General features: G+C 39.9%; 1 protein-coding gene across 1 annotated transcript; it reads right to left on the bottom strand.

Annotated features, from left to right (window-relative positions):
* Nucleotides 1-5,137: 5,137 nt before the first annotated feature.
* Nucleotides 5,138-6,114, bottom strand: LOC117515785 (cholesterol 25-hydroxylase-like protein 1, member 2). The gene has a single exon (XM_034176510.1). The coding sequence runs from the start codon at nt 5,988-5,990 to the stop codon at nt 5,178-5,180; it is 813 nt and encodes a 270-aa protein (XP_034032401.1). The 5' UTR covers nt 5,991-6,114; the 3' UTR covers nt 5,138-5,177.
* Nucleotides 6,115-20,515: the final 14,401 nt, after the last annotated feature.

The following is a 20,515-nucleotide window of genomic DNA, read 5'->3' on the forward strand; positions in this document are numbered from 1 at the left end:
CTACAGCCATTTCAAAACATGTTGCAAAATCCATCATCATCTGCCCTTCCACATTCCTTGATACCATATCTACCCATCCCTCTGTTTGTTCACTATATCCATTGAAGGATTTAGGTAGAACTTTACAAGTACACGCTGTTGATGTTGAAATTAAACTCATAAATGAAAATAAATTTCTAGGGGTCTTTATTGACGATAATCTAAATTGGGAAACACATATGTTAAATCTAAAATGTCAGAGATCATTGCCATTTTGTATAAAGCACAAGACTTCACACACCCCCAACACTCATTAGTTACCTAATATCATTCATTACTTGTTCCATACATGACCTACTATATTGAAGTTTGGGGAACCACCTACAAAACTAATACAAATCCTATATTTTTGCTTCAAAAGAAAGCTATAACAATTATTAGTAAGAAACCATATCGTGAGCCAACAAATCCATTGTTTGTCCGTTTGCATGTTTTGAAATTTTGGGATTTGATTGATATATCATAATACAAATTATGTTCAAGGTACAAAACAAACTACTACCACAACATGTCCAAGACCTGTTTAAAATGAGGGACTCCAGTTATAATTCACAAAGAACATTATTATTTCAGAAATCAAAGATTCGAACTACCGTAAAAAGTAATTGTGTTTCTGTTAAAGGTGTTAACACTTGAAATAATTGCCTAGATAACATAAAATCACTTGGTACTTTGGTTGGCTTTAAAAGGGTCTACAAAAACTATTTGATTGCTTGCTATAGTATGTTGAATTAGGTTTATTGATTTTTTTTTTTTTTTTGTGTACTGCTGCTTACATGTTTGTGCTTTTGAAATTTTAGTTCAGGGATCAATTTATACTTTGTATTAGTTATCATGAGTATATGTATAATTTTATATACATGTGTATAATTTTTATTTTTGATTAAAGGGGTAGGCGTTTACAAGCTTTTCCTTCTTCCTTACACCCTTTTGGGCGCATGGGTGCATTGTTGGATTTTTTTTTTTCTTTGTATGTTTTTTGTTGTTTTAGTCCTTTCTTGTTCTCAGTGGTGATGGACAGGTTGACAGATGAGATCAGATAGGAGTCCCCATGGACTATGATGTTTGCACATGACATTGTGATCTGTAGTGAGAGTAGAGGGCAAGTTGAGTCTAGTCTGGAGAGGTGGAGATATGCTCTGGAGAGCAGTGGAATGAAAGTCAGTATGAAAAGACTGAGTACATGTGTGTGAATGAAAGGGAGCCCAGTGAAATAGTGCGGTTACAAGGAGTAGAAGTGGTGAAAGTAGATGAGTTTAAATATTTGGGGTCAACTGTTCAAAGTAATGGAGAGTGTGGTAGAGAGGTGAAGAAGAGAGTGCAGGCAGGGTAGAGTGGGTGGAGAAAGGTGGCAGGAGTGATTTGTCACCGAAGAATATCAGCAAGAGTGAAGGGGAAAGTCTACAAGACAGGAGTAAGACCAGCTGTGTTGTACGGCTTAGAGGCGGTGGCACTAACAAAAAGACAGGAGGCAGAGCTGGAGGTGGCAGAGCTGAAGATGTTGAGATTCTCTTTGGGAGTGTCGAGAATGGACAAGATGAGGAATGAACATATCAGAGGGACAGCTCAGGTGGGACGGTTTGGAGACAACGTCAGAGAGGTGAGATTGAGATGGTTTGGACATGTGCAGAGGAGGGATCCAGGGTATATAGGGAGAAAGATGCTGAGGATGGAGCCACCAGGCAGGAGGAGAAGGAGGCCAAAGAGGAGGTTTATGGATGTGCTGAGGGAGGACATGCAGGTGGTTGGTGTGACAGAGGAAGATACAGAGGACAGGGTGAGATGGAAACAATTGATCTGCTGTGGCGACCCTTAACGGGAACAGCCGAAAGAAAAAGAAGAAGAAGGATCTGTGTGTTCCGAATAAGTTCGTTCATTCATTCATTCATTCATTCAAGTGCCCTCCAATCACCACTCTTTCTTTGTTGGGTCCACTATATTTTCTCCCATGTCACCTAATTACTCCAGACACTCCATCTCCTTCTTTTTCTTCTCCTTTACCCAACACTCCTGAAGTTTCTGCTGTTATCCTGCTGCACCATGGTACTACTAGTGGTTATTGTTAACCCAGACCTCAACTGCTGTTGTGTAGAAATGCAGTTTGTTATCTGCATATATTGGATTTGAAACACTTTATGCCAGATTTCTTTCCTGACACAACCTTTTTCATTTATCTGAGCTTAAGATAAGTATGTAGAATATGCACTCAGTATTTTGTTGTTGTTGATGGTGATTATAGGTGTTATATATAAGTTGTTGCAGCCATGAGTACAAATGACTTGGTAGTCTCCATTGTTTATTCCCCATTGAATAGCTTTTCTTTTGTTCATGACTGCAGAACTGAGACCATCAACACTTTTTGTTGTCCATCTCTCTATCTCAGTTTAACATTTGGTGAAATTGTGACTCTTCTGTGCATTTTTTTCCCCCATTGCCTTTTTTAATAACTTGAGCTGCATATAACATTTTAATATGTAAAGGATTGCATGACGGTGTGCTGACATCCATTCATGGCAGAACATAGGAGGGGAAATAGGCTTGTGCACATGTCTAGTTTCACTATGATTCAAACACACACTCACATGCACACACACGCTTTTTTGTTGTGAATCTACAGAACATTATGTAAATGAGGCCCCTGGTTTTGAAGATGGGGAAACCCCAACATTAAAAACAAATATGTCTGCTGCTAGTAATGAATCTTGTGTGGCAAAAAGACTGAAAACGTGTGAGTTTTTGCCACAAAACCTTGATGTAGCAGTATGTATTTAGTGGTATATCTTGGTAAAAAGTAAAGTAGCTGCTCGTTTGACATTTTGTCACTTTCATTGGAAGACAAAAAGGACATTTTGGAGAGACTGATTAAATTATGTGGGCCTTGTTTGTCGCCAGCTGACCTCTTTCCTTAAGGTTATTGTTGCTAATGATTAAACCGTGTTGTGAATTTTCAAGCCCTCATGTGAGATATCACTTTTATCTACATTTTAGTATCAGGAGAGATCATACGTATTTGTGATCAGTAACAGAATACTTGATCTAAAAGGTGTAGCCCCCAATTCTTTGTTCAGATTTAAGTAAACTGATTTTCTTCAGTACTTTGAATTTTGTTCGTTAGAATGAAAATAAAGGATTCACAATCTTGCATCATTAATATGATTAAAATTTGCCTTTTCTGGCAGCCTTTTTTGGATTTTGACACACATGAATGAAAATACACCAACAACATACCATGACACACTGGTATACTCAGTTTCCCAGCATGCTGTTTGAGTCACATGGCACCGCTATACTATTGGTGTGTTATATTTGTACTGGTTGGAATTTCCCAGTTCCCAATTTGTTTTTGTTTTTTTTTGTTGTTGTTTTGTTTTTTTGTTGTTGTTGTTGTTTTTTTATCACTTCTGTCTTTTTTTCACCCAGTTCCAGTTCAATAAATCCTGAACACAGTACTGCTGTCTGTGGACATGTGGTGCAGTATTTTTATGCAAATGTCACATAAAGTGTTGTTTATCAACTGTTGGCCCAATTACTGGCTAACACGCCAACTGTTAACATTGCGCTACAAACCTAGCACTAAATTAAAACAATAATGTAACTTCTACCCCATATGTTCTCTTCCAAGAAGACTTGTTTTGTGCAGTTTATTATTTATTTGTTTATGTAGCACTCCATACACCAAAATCTTGTGTCCAGCTTATTTTCCCAATTGTGAGGCTGTGTGGAAAATGGAAAGCACTTACCTTGGGTGTGGCACCATTCCCAGTTACAAGTTATGACTTCCGAGGTAAATGGAATGTAGCATACGTATGCTTGTGTTAGCACCATGGAGATGAACAAACATTATAGACTTTCAGTTGTCACTGAAAGTGAAACAAATGACAAATTGAAAACACGAAGACAGCAACAGAAACAAGAACTAAACACAGGTCACCAGAGATCCCAGTGGGAAGAATTCCAGTTAAAATGGGGACAAATTTCACATGGAGGTCTTGCTGAATATCTGCTGGACATTCACACGGGCTGCTGTGACAATTGTCAGTATTAACATTATAGATGCAGCAAAGTAAGTCAGTGGGGAGGTTAAGTTTTATTACAGCATTATTTGATATATTGTGACAGACTGGCGTCCTGTCCTGGGTGTACCGCGCCTCGCGCTCTGTGACTGCTGGGATAGGCTCCAGCCCCCCGCGACCCTTAATTGGACTAAGCGGTTGAAGATGAGTGTGTATGTGTGTGTGTGTGTATATTTGATGTATTTTTTCTTGCTGTAAATGTGAGATTCCACATTTCTTGTTCTTATCAAATGCAACATGAAGTTCAAATCTTGCGCACACACTGTCATGTAGAAGTTTTCTCAAAGCAAACTCATTACATTTAACATTGAATCCCCCCTAAAGCAACATAATTAGCTCTAATTTTATATACCACAGAAACAAAGGTGTTTTATTAAATAGAGTTCAACATCTAGTCAATTTTGTCAATTTTGTGAAAAATCAAAGAAGACTATACCTTTAAGTATTAAAAGCAAGCTGGGTAAAACACATTTTGTTTTAATGTAATTTATGGGTAAATAAGGAGAAAACAAATCTACAAATCCCACTAAAGCATAACTTGCAAATTCAGTGTTATAACTTGTGCACAAAACATTATTCCACATTATCTGCACTAATGAAATAAATAAAGCAAAGGGACATATATAATCAAATCAGTTTATGACTGAAACTGAAGACACAAGTGATATTAAAGGAGCTGAACTGACACAGAATGGAATGAAACACGACAAGTGGCTCAAATGATGTATTATTTAAGAATGAATGTAATTTAAACCAAGTCTGCAGGGTCACTTTCAAAGTGAAGAATCCAGAGACAGTGGGACACAGACACACACACACATAATTTAATTTGTGCATGTACAAGAAGAGAGGCTTTTGTTTATAAAAATATTTAAGAATGGTTTGTAATAGTGCAAGAGTCAAATTTTTGCTGTTTATGTCTCAATTTAAAAAAAAAATCCTGATTACATAATCTCTTGTTTTTTTTTTTTTTTTTTTTTTTTTTTTTTACGTCTTAATGTTAAAACAACACACACAAGAAAGAAATGTTTTGACTATAGCAGTCAGTAACTATGTAATATCTTACTATGCAGCAGAAAAGCTGAAATCAGAATGTGTTCCAAATATTTTATCCCAGTGGCTGAAGTGTGGTGCAAAGTTGGTGTGAGGTTTTTGGTGGTGCACATCGTGCTTGCTGGGCCCTCCAAAGATCCCAAATGGTATCAGACGTGATGTGGACCATGGGAAGTCATAGCCACAGTGGTCCTCTATTGAAATGTAGACATGCACCAACATAAAAATCCATGTGGTGAGCAGGTGGCACCTCAGGATCACTGGATTCAGAGTTGTCCAAAAGCCTACAGTGAGCAGCTCCCAACCACCGAGACACTGAGTGGCCAGAGCGAAGGGAGCCGAGTAATGATGATGGATGGCGTGGAAGGTGACATACAGCCAGCGGATCTTGTGATGCAGGAAGTGCCAGATGAAGTATTGGAAGTCAAAGAGCAGGAGGTTGCCAATCACTCCGGCGATCAGCTCCATCATGGTTGGAGCACAGTCTGGCAGATCCACAGGAGGCCTCCACACCCACTGGGCCACTGACGCTGGGAGCACAAGGAATACGTGGTTGTACAGGGTGACACCTGCACAGTGCAGCAGCATGGAGGCCGTTGGCTGTCGGCTGGGTTGGATTTTGAATTGTTGGACCCACACCCACCTGTCTCCCATGATGTCACAAACCAGGAAAGGAAGGCAGAAGACAAAGTAGGATGACACAGTCAGAATAACGGGGAAGAGTGGAGATCTCAAAAAGTCTCTGTAGTGGAGCCTCAAGCTGTCCCATAGAGGCTGCAGCAAAGGCTCCTTTCCAAAAGCTCCACTTATATCTGCAAGATCCATGCTGCTGTAAGAGTTTCAAGAGGAATATTTCACAAATGTTTTAGAAATTTGGATGCTGCATCCAGACACAAGAGGTAAAGCTCATCCCAAGAGTACCTGTCTTTGTTTCACTCACTGTGTGGAATCAAGTAACAGCTGAGTGCAACTAATTATTCATTCACTGTGGGTTACTGCAGTGTAAAGCTCTCAACACTACAAATTCTTCAGCATCGAGATTTAATTAAAAAACAAACAAACAAAATGATAATCTCACACAAATCTACTTGTGCTGAACTTGAGCAAAGGAAATCCATTTCAGTGAAAATAAACAACTATGGGAAAACAAATAATAATAATAATTAAATAAAAACTCTCCACAGGAAGTCAAAATTATGAAATTTTTAATTTTGTTCTGAACTGAAAATGCTGATATGGCTGATAATTTGACTTTATAATCAGTACTAGCATGTTGCCTGTGGGGATCCATGGGATCTAGATTGGGTAGTGTTTATAAAATAAGTAGCTGACAGTCACAATGGAACTAACATTGCTTGACAAAGTCTTCTGTCCAGGTGTTTTGTGTCTTTGCACTACTTGAACTTAAGGCACTGAATAATAATAGAGTCCTAGTCAATGCATTTCATGAACATGGTTTACGTTTTACTGACAGATCGAAGGATCCAGAAACAGGTACTACTGGAGCAGCTTTTATAGTCCAAGAATGGAATATTGAGTCACGCAAGAGAACACCAGGTTTCCTGATTTTAGATTTCACAGTGGAATTATTTGCTATTCTAATGGCAGTCCAGTGGACAGCACAGATAGATCATCGTAAAGTGTTGGTGTGCAGTGACTCTGTATCAGCTATCAAGAGCTTTGGGACAGGTTCATCCAGGAGTGGGCAAGAGCTCATTTATGACATTCTTTTAGAGATTGGGGATGTGGCAAGGAAAGAGGCTGAGATAACATCGATGTGGGTTTCAGGGCATATAGGTATCCCAACAAATGAGAAGGCGGATAGGTTGGCCAAAAAAGATGTGACAAAAGAAAACATAGACATCAGTATCAGTCTTTCCAAAGCAGAGGGCAAGTGTATTGTGTGGAGAGAAATTAACTTACAATAGCAAAAATGCTGGGAGCAGGAGACTAAAAGTAGGCATTTCTTCTCAATAGCTAGTAGAGTGACAGATTCATTAAATAGTTATAGAAGAAAAGAGTGGAAAAGAAAGGATGAAGTCACTATTTCTAGACTGAGAATTGGTCATACTTTCTTGAACAGTATCAGGACGGTCTATGTTTGGGATGTCCACAGCCAGAGACAGTGGAGCATGTTCTCATGTAATAAATGTTCCAGAGAATTCAAGAGGTTCTCTCAGAATTTAGAAGACTGGGCCTGAAAGAAGTTTCTGTAGGAAGACTTTTAGACACAGGTTCAAGTGTGAGGGGATGTGTTGGCTTTTGAAATACTTGGTAACACTAGGACTCACCGAGAGGATTTAGTACTGCTATAACGGACTGATGCAGAAGGTGGCAGCAAAGCAATAATAAGGATGCCGGCTGCCGTTAAAGCCCATAGAAGAAGAAGACCGTGTCGGCAAATTCGACAGAAGAAGAAAAAGAAGAAGAAGGAGGAGGAGGAGGAGGTATTTATTTCTCTCTTTCTTTTTAACCAGTTATTTGGGATAAATCTTTACAAGGATTCTTCAGGTAATATGATATCGTGTATTTTGACTATATTGATTAACATTAGCAAGCCAAGTGACGATGTAGTTTACCGTAATTTACTTTTAGAGACAAGTAGTGATGGCAATTTCGAAGCCTCATGAACCAATGAGCCACTGCAACACAACTGGCTGAAAATCGACACACTGCTTCGACGCGTTTGATACAGTTTGAAGGGTTACATCTGCTGGATTCCTTTGACAATTACCTTGAGCGAGTGCCCTGACAAATGTTTGCATGAATTCATGACCGATGTGGTTTGTTCTTGAAAAATAATAATTAAAAAGTCATATGTATTATTGTGTCTTTGTTAATGTAATAAATAGTCCCTACAGATGCACACATAATGGTTATGAAAGCCTTTATTGTAGACTATATGTAGATTTGTGTCATCATTCCTCAAACTATATTTGCATAAAAATGTGACGGGAAAAGTGAGAAAGGCATGTGCTTCTACAACTGGTAGGAGACGGTGATTTTGCAACTTCCAACAATTTTTATTCAAAAAAAAAGAATAATTTCAACGGTGCTGGACTTAAATCAGCTCCTCTTCTGCATCACCACCTCTCCAGCTTTGGAGAAGACCCGCTCGCAAGGCACTGATGTTGCTGGCATCGACAAATATTTTTTTTGCCATTCTCTGTAAATTGGGATAGACTGCGACTCGTGTCACCCAGTATTTGAGCCGGTCTTCTCCTCTGGAGGTAGGCATATGTTGGGTCAAACCTTTGTAGTAAAGCCCTGAAGGCTTTGCTCTCCACTATTTTGAACGGTCATGCATCTTCCACAACATGGCCCACCAGTGCCTCATCCAAATCAGCTTGTCTGCCTTTAATGGAAATACAGTATGACATGCTGAGCTATTTTTGTTTCTGAGTATGTTTTAATCTTAGATAAAGAATAAAATATAGCTTACATGGCCTGATTTCTGCTCCAGGAGCAGGAATCAGCAGGAAGGAAGCAGCAGCCATTGATGTCTCGGGATGTTTGGACCTCAGGTGTCACAGCCTTGAACACGTATTGTTACTGTACCTCAACTCTTGAGCACAAATCAAGCACTTGACCTTTTTGGTGCTTATTAGATCAAAGTGCTCCTAAGCAATTGATCGTGCTCTTTTTGGAACTGGGTCCTCCATGTCCCTTCCTCACCACTACTTTCTCACACACACACTTACCTTTCTCACACCTTTCACTTCAACTAAATCACAGCTCTTCAGTCACTCAGCTCAGTCTCTGATCTATCTATAATATATAGTCTAACCTATAACCTATGTTGATGTACTGTGTGAATAAATGTTGTATATGAATGGATGCCTGTTGTGTATGGTGTGTGTCTGTCTATGTTAAATCCTATGTGTATGTAGCTAACTATACTAAATAAACTCTATACTAGACCTAAATATAAACTAATGCCTTCCTTGGCTCTGATTCACGTGGTAATTGGCAATAACAGTGTCGCCGGCAGTCTCCTCCTCTCAAACACCCACAGTTTGAGCTGCGATTCAGATCTCATTTAAATACTTGGCGGGTCGTATTGACACGCCCAGATTATTCGAATCTTCCGCGAAGCTCGACACGTGGTGTGACGTAACGAGGCCTCGGTCGCAGTGGTCACGTGATGGGGGCGTGCTCGAAACGCTGCTCACTGACACTTCTGGTTCAAAAAGCTTGATGCTGGGACTTCCGGTGACGTCATGGATGCAGCGGTAGCAAAGTAACGGAGCTCCGCCGGAAATAAAAGAAAATAAAGGTGACAACTATAATAATTCGACGCTGAAACGTTAGAAACAGAATACTAAAACATGAGTTCCTCTGCGGGACAAAGAAGACAGGAGAAACTTGACCCCACGCTGAACCCGCCGAGCCCAACTAGCAAGAATTCGGCTAGTAGCAGCACAAATCAACCAGATACAATGGTACTGGAAGAACTGAGAAAACTTCGAAAAGAAAACCAAGATGGACACAGTCAAACTAAACTGTCTCTTAACCGTGTGGAACAATCTATTTCCGATTTAAAAAACCAACTGGCTGAACACGAACAACAAATGGGGAGGTTGGAGGAGAGAATTAGCACAGTGGAGGACACAGAGACGCGTCACCACAGAGCACTGAGGTATTTGCTGCACCGCGATATTGAGCTTACAGCAAAGTGTGATGACCTCCAAAACAGATTGAGAAGAAACAATATCAGGATCTTTCAAATCCCAGAGGATAGTGAAGGAGGGGATGTAGCTGGCTTTGTTAAAGACTTGCTCCTGAAAGAGCTTAAACTACCACCAAACTTAGACATAAAAATCGAAAGGGCACACCGCTCCCTGGCGGCCAAACCCAAGGATCCAACAGCCCCACCGAGGTCGATAATAGTGAGATTCCTGGATGCAGCGGTAAAGGACACGATTATAAAGCAGGCATGGAGCCAGGGGAAGGTGGTCTACCAAGGTAAAAGGATTTACTTCGACCAGGACTATTCTCCCGATCTGCAACAGAAACGAATGAGGGTCCTTTTAAGTTATCAAACAACTTAAAAAGAAGAACATCCAGGCAAAGTGTGTGTACCCGGCACAACTGAAAATTAAGCTGAGCACCGGAGAGAAGACGTTCAGATCACTAATGAGCGCCGCCACATTGCTGAAGGAGCTGGGGGTCGAGGGGCGAAATGAGGAGAAGGAATGCATTGAGGAAGAACTGAAGGATGGATGGAGGAGCAAAGAAAGGAGAAGGAGAGGGATGCCTTTGTTTTCAGCTGATCTCAAAACCTTTCTGCAAGGAGAAGACTGAAGGGTCAGTCAATCAATCAATCAATCAATTTTTTTATATAGCGCCAAATCACAACAAACAGTTGCCCCAAGGCGCTTTATATTGTAAGGCAAGGCCATACAATAATTATGTAAAACCCCAACGGTCAAAACGACCCCCTGTGAGCAAGCACTTGGCTACAGTGGGAAGGAAAAACTCCCTTTTAACAGGAAGAAACCTCCAGCAGAACCAGGCTCAGGGAGGGGCAGTCTTCTGCTGGGACTGGTTGGGGCTGAGGGAGAGAACCAGGAAAAAGACATGCTGTGGAGGGGAGCAGAGATCGATCACTAATGATTAAATGCAGAGTGGTGCATACAGAGCAAAAAGAGAAAGAAACAGTGCATCATGGGACCCCCCAGCAGTCTACGTCTATAGCAGCATATCTAAGGGATGGTTCAGGGTCACCTGATCCAGCCCTAACTATAAGCTTTAGCAAAAAGGAAAGTTTTAAGCCTAATCTTAAAAGTAGAGAGGGTGTCTGTCTCCCTGATCTGAATTGGGAGCTGGTTCCACAGGAGAGGAGCCTGAAAGCTGAAGGCTCTGCCTCCCATTCTACTCTTACAAACCCTAGGAACTACAAGTAAGCCTGCAGTCTGAGAGCGAAGCGCTCTATTGGGGTGATATGGTACTACGAGGTCCCTAAGATAAGATGGGACCTGATTATTCAAAACCTTATAAGTAAGAAGAAGAATTTTAAATTCTATTCTAGAATTAACAGGAAGCCAATGAAGAGAGGCCAATATGGGTGAGATATGCTCTCTCCTTCTAGTCCCCGTCAGTACTCTAGCTGCAGCATTTTGAATTAACTGAAGGCTTTTTAGGGAACTTTTAGGACAACCTGATAATAATGAATTACAATAGTCCAGCCTAGAGGAAATAAATGCATGAATTAGTTTTTCAGCATCACTCTGAGACAAGACCTTTCTGATTTTAGAGATATTGCGTAAATGCAAAAAAGCAGTCCTACATATTTGTTTAATATGCACTTTGAATGACATATCCTGATCAAAAATGACTCCAAGATTTCTCACAGTATTACTAGAGGTCAGGGTAATGCCATCCAGAGTAAGGATCTGGTTAGACACCATGTTTGTAAGATTTGTGGGGCCAAGTACAATAACTTCAGTTTTATCTGAGTTTAAAAGCAGGAAATTAGAGGTCATCCATGTCTTTATGTCTGTAAGACAATCCTGCAGTTTAGCTAATTGGTGTGTGTCCTCTGGCTTCATGGATAGATAAAGCTGGGTATCATCTGCGTAACAATGAAAATTTAAGCAATACCGTCTAATAATACTGCCTAAGGGAAGCATGTATAAAGTGAATAAAATTGGTCCTAGCACAGAACCTTGTGGAACTCCATAATTAACTTTAGTCTGTGAAGAAAATTCCCCATTTACATGAACAAATTGTAATCTATTAGACAAATATGATTCAAACCACCGCAGCGCAGTGCCTTTAATACCTATGGCATGCTCTAATCTCTGTAATAAAATTTTATGGTCAACAGTATCAAAAGCAGCACTGAGGTCTAACAGAACAAGCACAGAGATGAGTCCACTGTCCGAGGCCATAAGAAGATCATTTGTAACCTTCACTAATGCTGTTTCTGTACTATGATGAATTCTAAAACCTGACTGAAACTCTTCAAATAGACCATTCCTCTGCAGATGATCAGTTAGCTGTTTTACAACTACCCTTTCAAGAATTTTTGAGAGAAAAGTAAGGTTGGAGATTGGCCTATAATTAGCTAAGATAGCTGGGTCAAGTGATGGCTTTTTAAGTAATGGTTTAATTACTGCCACCTTAAAAGCCTGTGGTACATAGCCAACTAACAAAGATAGATTGATCATATTTAAGATCGAAGCATTAAATAATGGTAGGGCTTCCTTGAGCAGCCTGGTAGGAATGGGGTCTAATAAACATGTTGATGGTTTGGATGAAGTAACTAATGAAAATAACTCAGACAGAACAATCGGAGAGAAAGAGTCTAACCAAATACCGGCATCACTGAAAGCAGCCAAAGTTAACGATACGTCTTTGGGATGGTTATGAGTAATTTTTTCTCTAATAGTTAAAATTTTGTTAGCAAAGAAAGTCATGAAGTCATTACTAGTTAAAGTCAATGGAATACTCAGCTCAATAGAGCTCTGACTCTTTGTCAGCCTGGCTACAGTGCTGAAAAGAAACCTGGGGTTGTTCTTATTTTCTTCAGTTAGTGATGAGTAGAAAGATGTCCCTACCATTAAGGTGGACAATAAGCATATTCTAACTAGCATAGAGATAAGGTTTCTGGACTTATAGTAGATACATCTAACGGACTTAAAGGAAAACAATAAGCGTCACTATGTTCTATGATTTGAGTATATTTTGTTGTCACAAAACAAGGATATATGATAGATGGTCCAAGGCGGATACGCTGACCCTATGAGTGGTATACACTCTGCTAGACCTCTCTTACAGTTTAGTGTAACATTGGTCACATTTGCATTGTATGTACTTTTTTCCACAGAGAAGGTAGGTCACACCTCTCTGCCCCAATACCAACGGGGATCTGACATGGTCATAGCTCAGCTGATATGTCAGATTGATGTAGTGGAAGCATTTTTTTTCTTTTTCTTATGTTCTTTGTGTTTTGGTTCTCTTGACATACATAACTGATATCACTTGGTTGGGGGTTAACTTCAATATGATGTTTAAGGGTGAACAGGTAGAGAATTATATGGTGAGACTCTATGGGGACTATGACTGAGTTGAATTTCATAAGTTATAAGAGGAATCAACAACCAGATCAAGAGGAAAAAAATTCTGGGACAATTAAAGAAACTACATTGCTCTGTTGCTCTGATACAGGAAACACACCTATCAACGGTGGAGCATTTAAAATTGAAGAGAGAATGGGTAGATCAGGTTTACAGCTCATCATGCGAGAGAGCAAAGAAGAGAGGGGTTGCCATATTGTTTCACAAATCTGTGTACTATAATAATGAGAAACTCTTTCAAGATGAGGAAGGAAGGTATGTGATGGTGATAGGCACGATTGCAGGAAAGAAAATAACTATAAATGTGTACGCCCCAAATGAAGACTGTCCACATTAGCGGAGAAAAGCGAGGGGATCATACTGATAGGGGGTGATTTTAACTGCACTCTAAATTCAAAGCTAGATAGGCTACCTACAATAAGATTATCTCAATCCAAAATGGCTAAGGGGCTGACGGACATGATGAAAGAACTGGGCCTCGTAGATATTTGGCGCCAACTTCACCCTAATGAGAGAGACTTTACGTTTATGTCTCAAGCACACGGAAGCTATTCGAGGATAGACTTCTGCTTATCAAAAACCAAATTCCACAGGGTAAAAGAGTGTACAATTGAACCAATAACTATTTCGGATCATGGCCCTGTGACCATGAAAATTAACCTGGGAGCAGAAAACTACTTTAAACACTGGAGACTTAATGTTTCATTATTAATGGACTCAAATATTAGACAAGAAATACAAAAAGCTCTGACTGAATACTTTGCTATTAATGATGATGGTAGTGTTTCACCCTCAGTTGTATGGGACGCCAGTAAAGCCACAATTAGAGGGAAGATTATATCTATAGGATCTAGAATAAAGAAGCAAAGGCATGTAAAACAACAAGGATTGGAAGCAGAAATAAAAAAATTAACAGGGGAACACAAACAATATGGAAATAAAGACACCCAAAACAAAATAAAAAAGGTTAGACAACAATTAGATGAACTTTTGACATATAAGTCAGAGGGAGCTCTTAGATACACCAACAGAAAATACTATGAAATGGGTAATAAGGCCAGTAGGCTACTGGCCTTCCAACTTAGAAAAACCCAATCTAACCGCGCAGTCCCTAAGATAAGGAACCCAGAAACTAACCAGATAGAAACCGACCCAATTAAAATATCAGACTCCTTTGCAACATATTACAAACAATTATATAGGACAGATGAATCAGAATCTAGGAGACAGGAGAGCGTAGAATTCTTAAAGCCACTTAAATTGAATAAACTAACAAGTGAGGAAGCAGAACTATTAATAAAACCTATTACAGAAAATGAAATTAAAGAATCTATTACTAAACTGAAAAATAATAAATCACCAGGAACAGATGGTTTCTCAGGTGAATATTATAAAATATTTATGAATGAACTCACTCCTGTATTATGTAAAGTATACAATTACGCACTGAAATCAGGAAATCCCCCAAATTCGTGGTCAGAAGCCATGATAACGGTTATACATAAGGAGGGAAAGGATCCTCTTCAGTGTGCTAGTTACCGCCCAATAAGCCTTTTGTGTGTGGATTATAAAATCCTGACCTCTATATTAGTTACCAGAATTCAAAAAAATATTAAGAAATTAATACACCCAGAACAAACGGGGTTCATACCAGGACGTCATGGAACAAATAACATTAGAAGAGCCCTGAATTTGCAAACAATTGCAGCAAGGGAGAAACAATCGTCGATGCTTCTCGGTTTAGATGCGGAGAAAGCATTTGATCGAGTTGACTGGATATTTTTGAGACAGACATTGTTAGAAATGGGTTTTGGAAAGGAATTTGTGACATGGATTAGTCTTCTATATAAAGAACCTCGTTCCAAAGTAAGAGTCAATGGCCATTGCTCTAGCTCCATCAGGATTGAGCGAGGTGTGAGACAGGGACACTCATTATCTCCCATTTTATTTGCCTTAAGTATTGAACCTCTGGCAGAGGCAATACGCCAAAACACGCAGATCCAAGGGATAGCAGATGAAGGAGGGACAATCCACAAAATAGCCTTATTCGCGGATGATATTTTGCTCTTTATAAAAAACCCTGTCCTTTCCATTCCCACACTTATAAAATGCTTGCATAAATACGGGTCAGTATCGGGATACAAAATTAATGAGACTAAATCAGAAGCTATGATGATCTCGGGTACTTGGCCTGCACAATTGAATGATAGTGTCTCCTTTCACTGGTCCAAACAGGGATTCAGATATCTAGGAGTTATTCTTACACCCAACTCCACTCAATTGTTTGAGGCCAATTATAACAAATTAATTAGACAATTAAAGAAAGTTGTGACACGTTGGGAGGTGCTTCCCCTGTCTATTTGGTAGAGACAATAAAAATGAACCTACTGCCCAGACTTCTTTTTTTGTTCCAATCCCTCCCAATAAGAGTACCTGCTTCCACCTTAAAAATGTTAGATAAACTAATATCAACATTTATTTGGCAAAGGAAGAGGCCGAGGATAAAACTGAAATGCCTCCATCTGCCTAAGGATAGTGGAGGACTGAGTTTACCAAATTTTAAAAACTACTATTGGGCAGCACAAATAAATGCAATTGTGGCATGGCTTAGAAATTATCAGGAAACAATATGGACTCAGAGCAAAATTCAACTGAGGGTGTTCCTTTATCAATACTACCCTTTATGGACACAAAGTCAGTCAAAAAGATTAAATTAAAGAATGAATGGATAAAATACACCTTACAAATTTGGACAACAGTTAAAAAAGCGCTTGGGGGGCCTCAGTCAATCTCAAGGGCTATGCCTATAGTAGGAAATATTGATTTTCCCCCTTCGGTGTGGGACAATGGGTTTAGAAGATGGGCAGAAAAAGGCCTCCATATAATTAACCAACTTTTTACAAAAACAGAACTCAAATCCTTCTCCCAACTTCGAGAACAGTTTGACCTTCCGTCGAATGACTTCTATAGATATCTTCAGATTAGGCATTATATTACAAGCCACAAAGAAAAGGAAATGATTAGTGAAGCCCCAAATGAGATGGAGGAGTATTTTATCAGCATTGTGGAAAAACACTTTCCAACAAAAAGACACATCTAATATATACAAAAGGTTGAAAACAGACACTCTACAAAACACAAACTATATCAAAGAAAAATGGGAGATGGAAATGAATATAATAATTGAAGATTCCACATGGAATGATATATGTATAGGTTGCCATAAGGGAATTAACGGCCAATTGTGGAAGGAATTCGACTGGAAAGCGAAAACTAGATATTTTTATACCCCTCTTATCACCTCTTCATTTGCAAAGAAACCTACCACAGCACTCTGTTGGAGGAACTGTGGAAATATAGGAGATACAACACACATTTTTTGGGATTGTCCGGTAATAAAGGAATATTGGGACAACATTAAAAAAGAGATAGACACTATTCTAGGAATAAATATTACCCCAGAACCTATGTTGTTCCTACTGGGAGTTATTCCTAGAGACCTATATAATACTAATCAGCGATACATATTGAGGATCCTCTTGCTGATAGCAAAGAAAATGATTACGGTAAATTGGAAAGAGGTAAAACCGCCAACTATAGAACAATGGAAACAGAAACTGAAAAATGTGTACATAATGGAGCGGCTGACTGCAAATCTCCAGCTATCTATGGACATCTTTGAACAAAAATGGACATGCATCTCGAGATACGTAGAGGTTTGACGAGAAATGTAACAAAATATTACCTCCCCATTAGATTGTGAAAAGTTTACCCTAGGCACCATGTATAGACTCTATTCACTATACCCCTAAATCATATATGTATGGAGTGTACCCTCTTATTTTAAGGGAAATGAGATGTCAAGAATTGTTCTGTTCAATGTTTTAAACGGCTAAATAAAAAGTAAAAAAAAAACAAACAAAAAGCTTGATGCTGTGTCGAGTGGATTGACTCGAGCTTAACATCACTAGAGATAAGCCAGTGCTGATGTTGTCAAGTCGCGAGTTTTTGACCCCATGGAGCCTTCAAGCCATTTCCCCTGAGCTTGAGGTTGGAATCTCCGAACTTCCGATCTTTCTGAACGCAAAAGAATTTTGCTACAGAAAAAAGGCGTCTGCTCTAGTTAGCCATGTGATCTCAATAAGACTGAACCCTTACTGGTTAAACATTATTTGGGACAGTAAAACGGCTACAGTTGTTCTTAGAGTAGACGTTAGTATATGGAGGGGTAATAATTACCTCCGCTGAGGTTATGTTTTCGCCCCTGTTTGTTTGTCTGTCTGTGAACAGCTTGGAGCCCACAATTTTTCATATCATTATGAATTTTTCACTGAAGATTCATATCCTGATAGGCAAGAACTGATTCAATTTTCAAGGTCAAAGTCAGCAAAAGTCTTGGAAAATTGGAAAAATCCATTTCTTTAACACTGAACAAATTTTCAAAAATTCATACCTCTGTCAAAAAGAGGAAATTTATTTAATATTTGAGAGTGTTATGTAGAATAGTGTCCTTTATCAACTGACAAAGTTTGAACAGGTTTTTGAACAGGACAGTTTGAACAGGTGTACCGTCAAGATGAGCTCCACTGCACAACTGCGCATGTGCATCTCTCTCTACCCCGGTGTCGCTGACCGAACGGTCCTCCCTAAAAATTGGTCTGCCCTGCCTTCGCTGCGCTTGCATCATTTCGGCGCGTCGGCAACGATTCACAAATTATCACCTTGTTTCTGCTTTAAACTGCACTCCAGTCATCATCTATCTCAACAACGGATATCTGAAGCTTTTATACAACAATCATTTCCACATAAATTCAACACTATTTCGTAATTAAAGATGGGGGACCCCGATCAGAGCGCAACAGCAGCATGTCTTGAGTCTGACGTGCTGCTGCGCCTGTGTCATTTCGGAGCGTCAGTAGCGATTCACTGATTATCGCCTTGTTTCTGCTAAAACGGCCTTGTTTCTGCTTAAAACTGACTTTAGAATGATTTTAAGAGATTTTAATTTGTCATCTGATGGTTAATAATCACATTATTCCCTTTGATGTCTTTGGGTGTAGAGAGTCAGACTCAGAATCAGTCTCAGATGCATGCGCAGTGAAGGCAGGGCTGACCAATTTTTAGAGTGGGCCATTCTGTATGCGACACCGGACTTTAACACCTCACCCGTCGAGTTGAGCTGCCCCACCGAAGAAAACCCACGTAAGTGTTGTCTTTACATAAAAATACAGTAATACGTGTCTTTTTTTAAAAAGTAAAGATTTGCATGTACACACTGTCTTTAAAGCAGAATATTGTTGTTAGATGATGGAGAGCTCATCTCAACAGAAAACTCACCCGTCGAGTTGAGCTACTGCACTGAAGAAAACCCACGTAACTTTTGTCTTTAACATAAACAAAAAATATAGTAATGAGTGTCTTTTCAATTTTAAAAAGTAAAGATTTGCATGTATACACTGCCTTTAAAGCAGAATTACGAGGTCTGTTAGAAAAGTATCCGACCTTTTTATTTTTTTCAAAAACCTGATGGATTTGAATCACATGTGCTTGCATGAGCAAACCTGGAACCTTCGTGTGCATGTGTGATTTTTTTTTTTCACGCCTGTCGGTTGCGTCATTTGGTTGTAAGCAGCCTTTGTGTGAGGATGGGTGGAGACTCGCGTCGTTTTTTCTTTGCAAGGAAATGGCGGAACGACTGGAGCAGCGCGACTGCATCAAATTTTGCCAGAAACTGGGCGACAGCCAGGTGGAAGCCATTCGGATTATTCAGACGGCTTTCGGTGACGATCCCCTGGGAATCACACAGATTAAGGAGCAGTACAACCGGTTTAAAGACGGCCGCACAACGGTGGAGAGCGAGCCACGCTCCGGGCGGCCATCAACATGTTGAAACGACCGGATCATTTCCAAAGTGAACGCTGTGGTGATGTGGGACCGTCGTGTGACTATCCGAGAAATTTGCTTCACTGTATATGCATATTCTTTCTGAGACAGAGCAGGCAAGTGAATGGTTCTAGCTGATGCCACATTGCTTTTTTGTTTTGTTACTTTACATTCCTTTATGTACAACATTTTAGTAATATAAGTTTATTTTAACAGATCTCTGTTCATCATCTCACTGCTATGGTACTATCCACTCTGCTTGTAAATGTCAGATTCCAGGCAAATGGAAAGGTAATTTTGATACTTTTTGATCCAGTAATACACTGTATAGCATTGCATAACTATGCATATTGTTAATTAAGTAAATAATTTATCAAATGCATACCTCAGATAAAATTGCTATCAGAGGAAAGGTGGATTTGCCCTCTGAATGTTGACGCCCACTGGATTTTATTGGTGTATAGCCTTTCGCATCACACTGCATCATAAATAAACATTTCACTTGACTGCTGATACTTCAGACCTTGTTCTTTGATGTATTAATATAAATATATTTTAGATTGTCAACCATTCAGAGAACTATTGGGCTTGTTGATCCCCTCTCAAATGAGGGCATTTATGAGTGCAAGATTTTACAAAATTGGAGGTCAGAACACTCAGACACAAGAAGCAGGAGGATGGCAACAGCTGTGGGATTTTAGTGTTAATGGTAAACATCTTCAGTATGTTTCTTTTGACCATTTTTGTACTAAGCTACTAATATCTAAATATTCGGTTTGTCTTTTTTGCAGTTTGCCGAAGCCTACCTCAGCAAAGGAGATTTGGTGCATACCTGAAACCCACCAGCAAGCAATTGCTCGGGCTCGTTTGAAAGTGGCTTGTTCCCTACTGGAGAAAGGAGGTGTACCAGGACAAAACTAAGACTAAGCCAGGTCTAAAGAAGGTTTACTAGGGTCTAAACTAGGAATAAACCTACCTTGTGTAAGCCAGACGTAAATCGAGTCTAAAACTAGGACTGAGCAGTTATCCACACTTCACCTTAGGCCCCTAATTGAGCTCCCCTTCCAAGCTCTGCTCTTACCTCCAGTGTCGCTCCGTCTCTAGTCCCCCGGCTCTGCTCTTACCTCCAGTGTCGCTCCGTGTCATGCCCCCGGCTCTGCTCTTACCTCCAGTGTCGCTCCGTCTCATGCCCCCGGCTCTGCTCTTACCTCCAGTGTCGCTCCGTCTCAGTCCCCCGGCTCTGCTCTTACCTCCAGTGTCGCTCCGTGTCATGCCCCCGGCTCTGCTCTTACCTCCAGTGTCGCTCCGTCTCATGCCCCCGGCTCTGCTCTTACCTCCAGTGTCGCTCCGTCTCAGGCTCCCGGCTCTGCTCTTACCTCCAGTGTC

The sequence above is a fragment of the Thalassophryne amazonica genome, chromosome 8 (assembly GCF_902500255.1).
Source record: "Thalassophryne amazonica chromosome 8, fThaAma1.1, whole genome shotgun sequence".
Classification (NCBI taxonomy): domain Eukaryota; kingdom Metazoa; phylum Chordata; class Actinopteri; order Batrachoidiformes; family Batrachoididae; genus Thalassophryne; species Thalassophryne amazonica.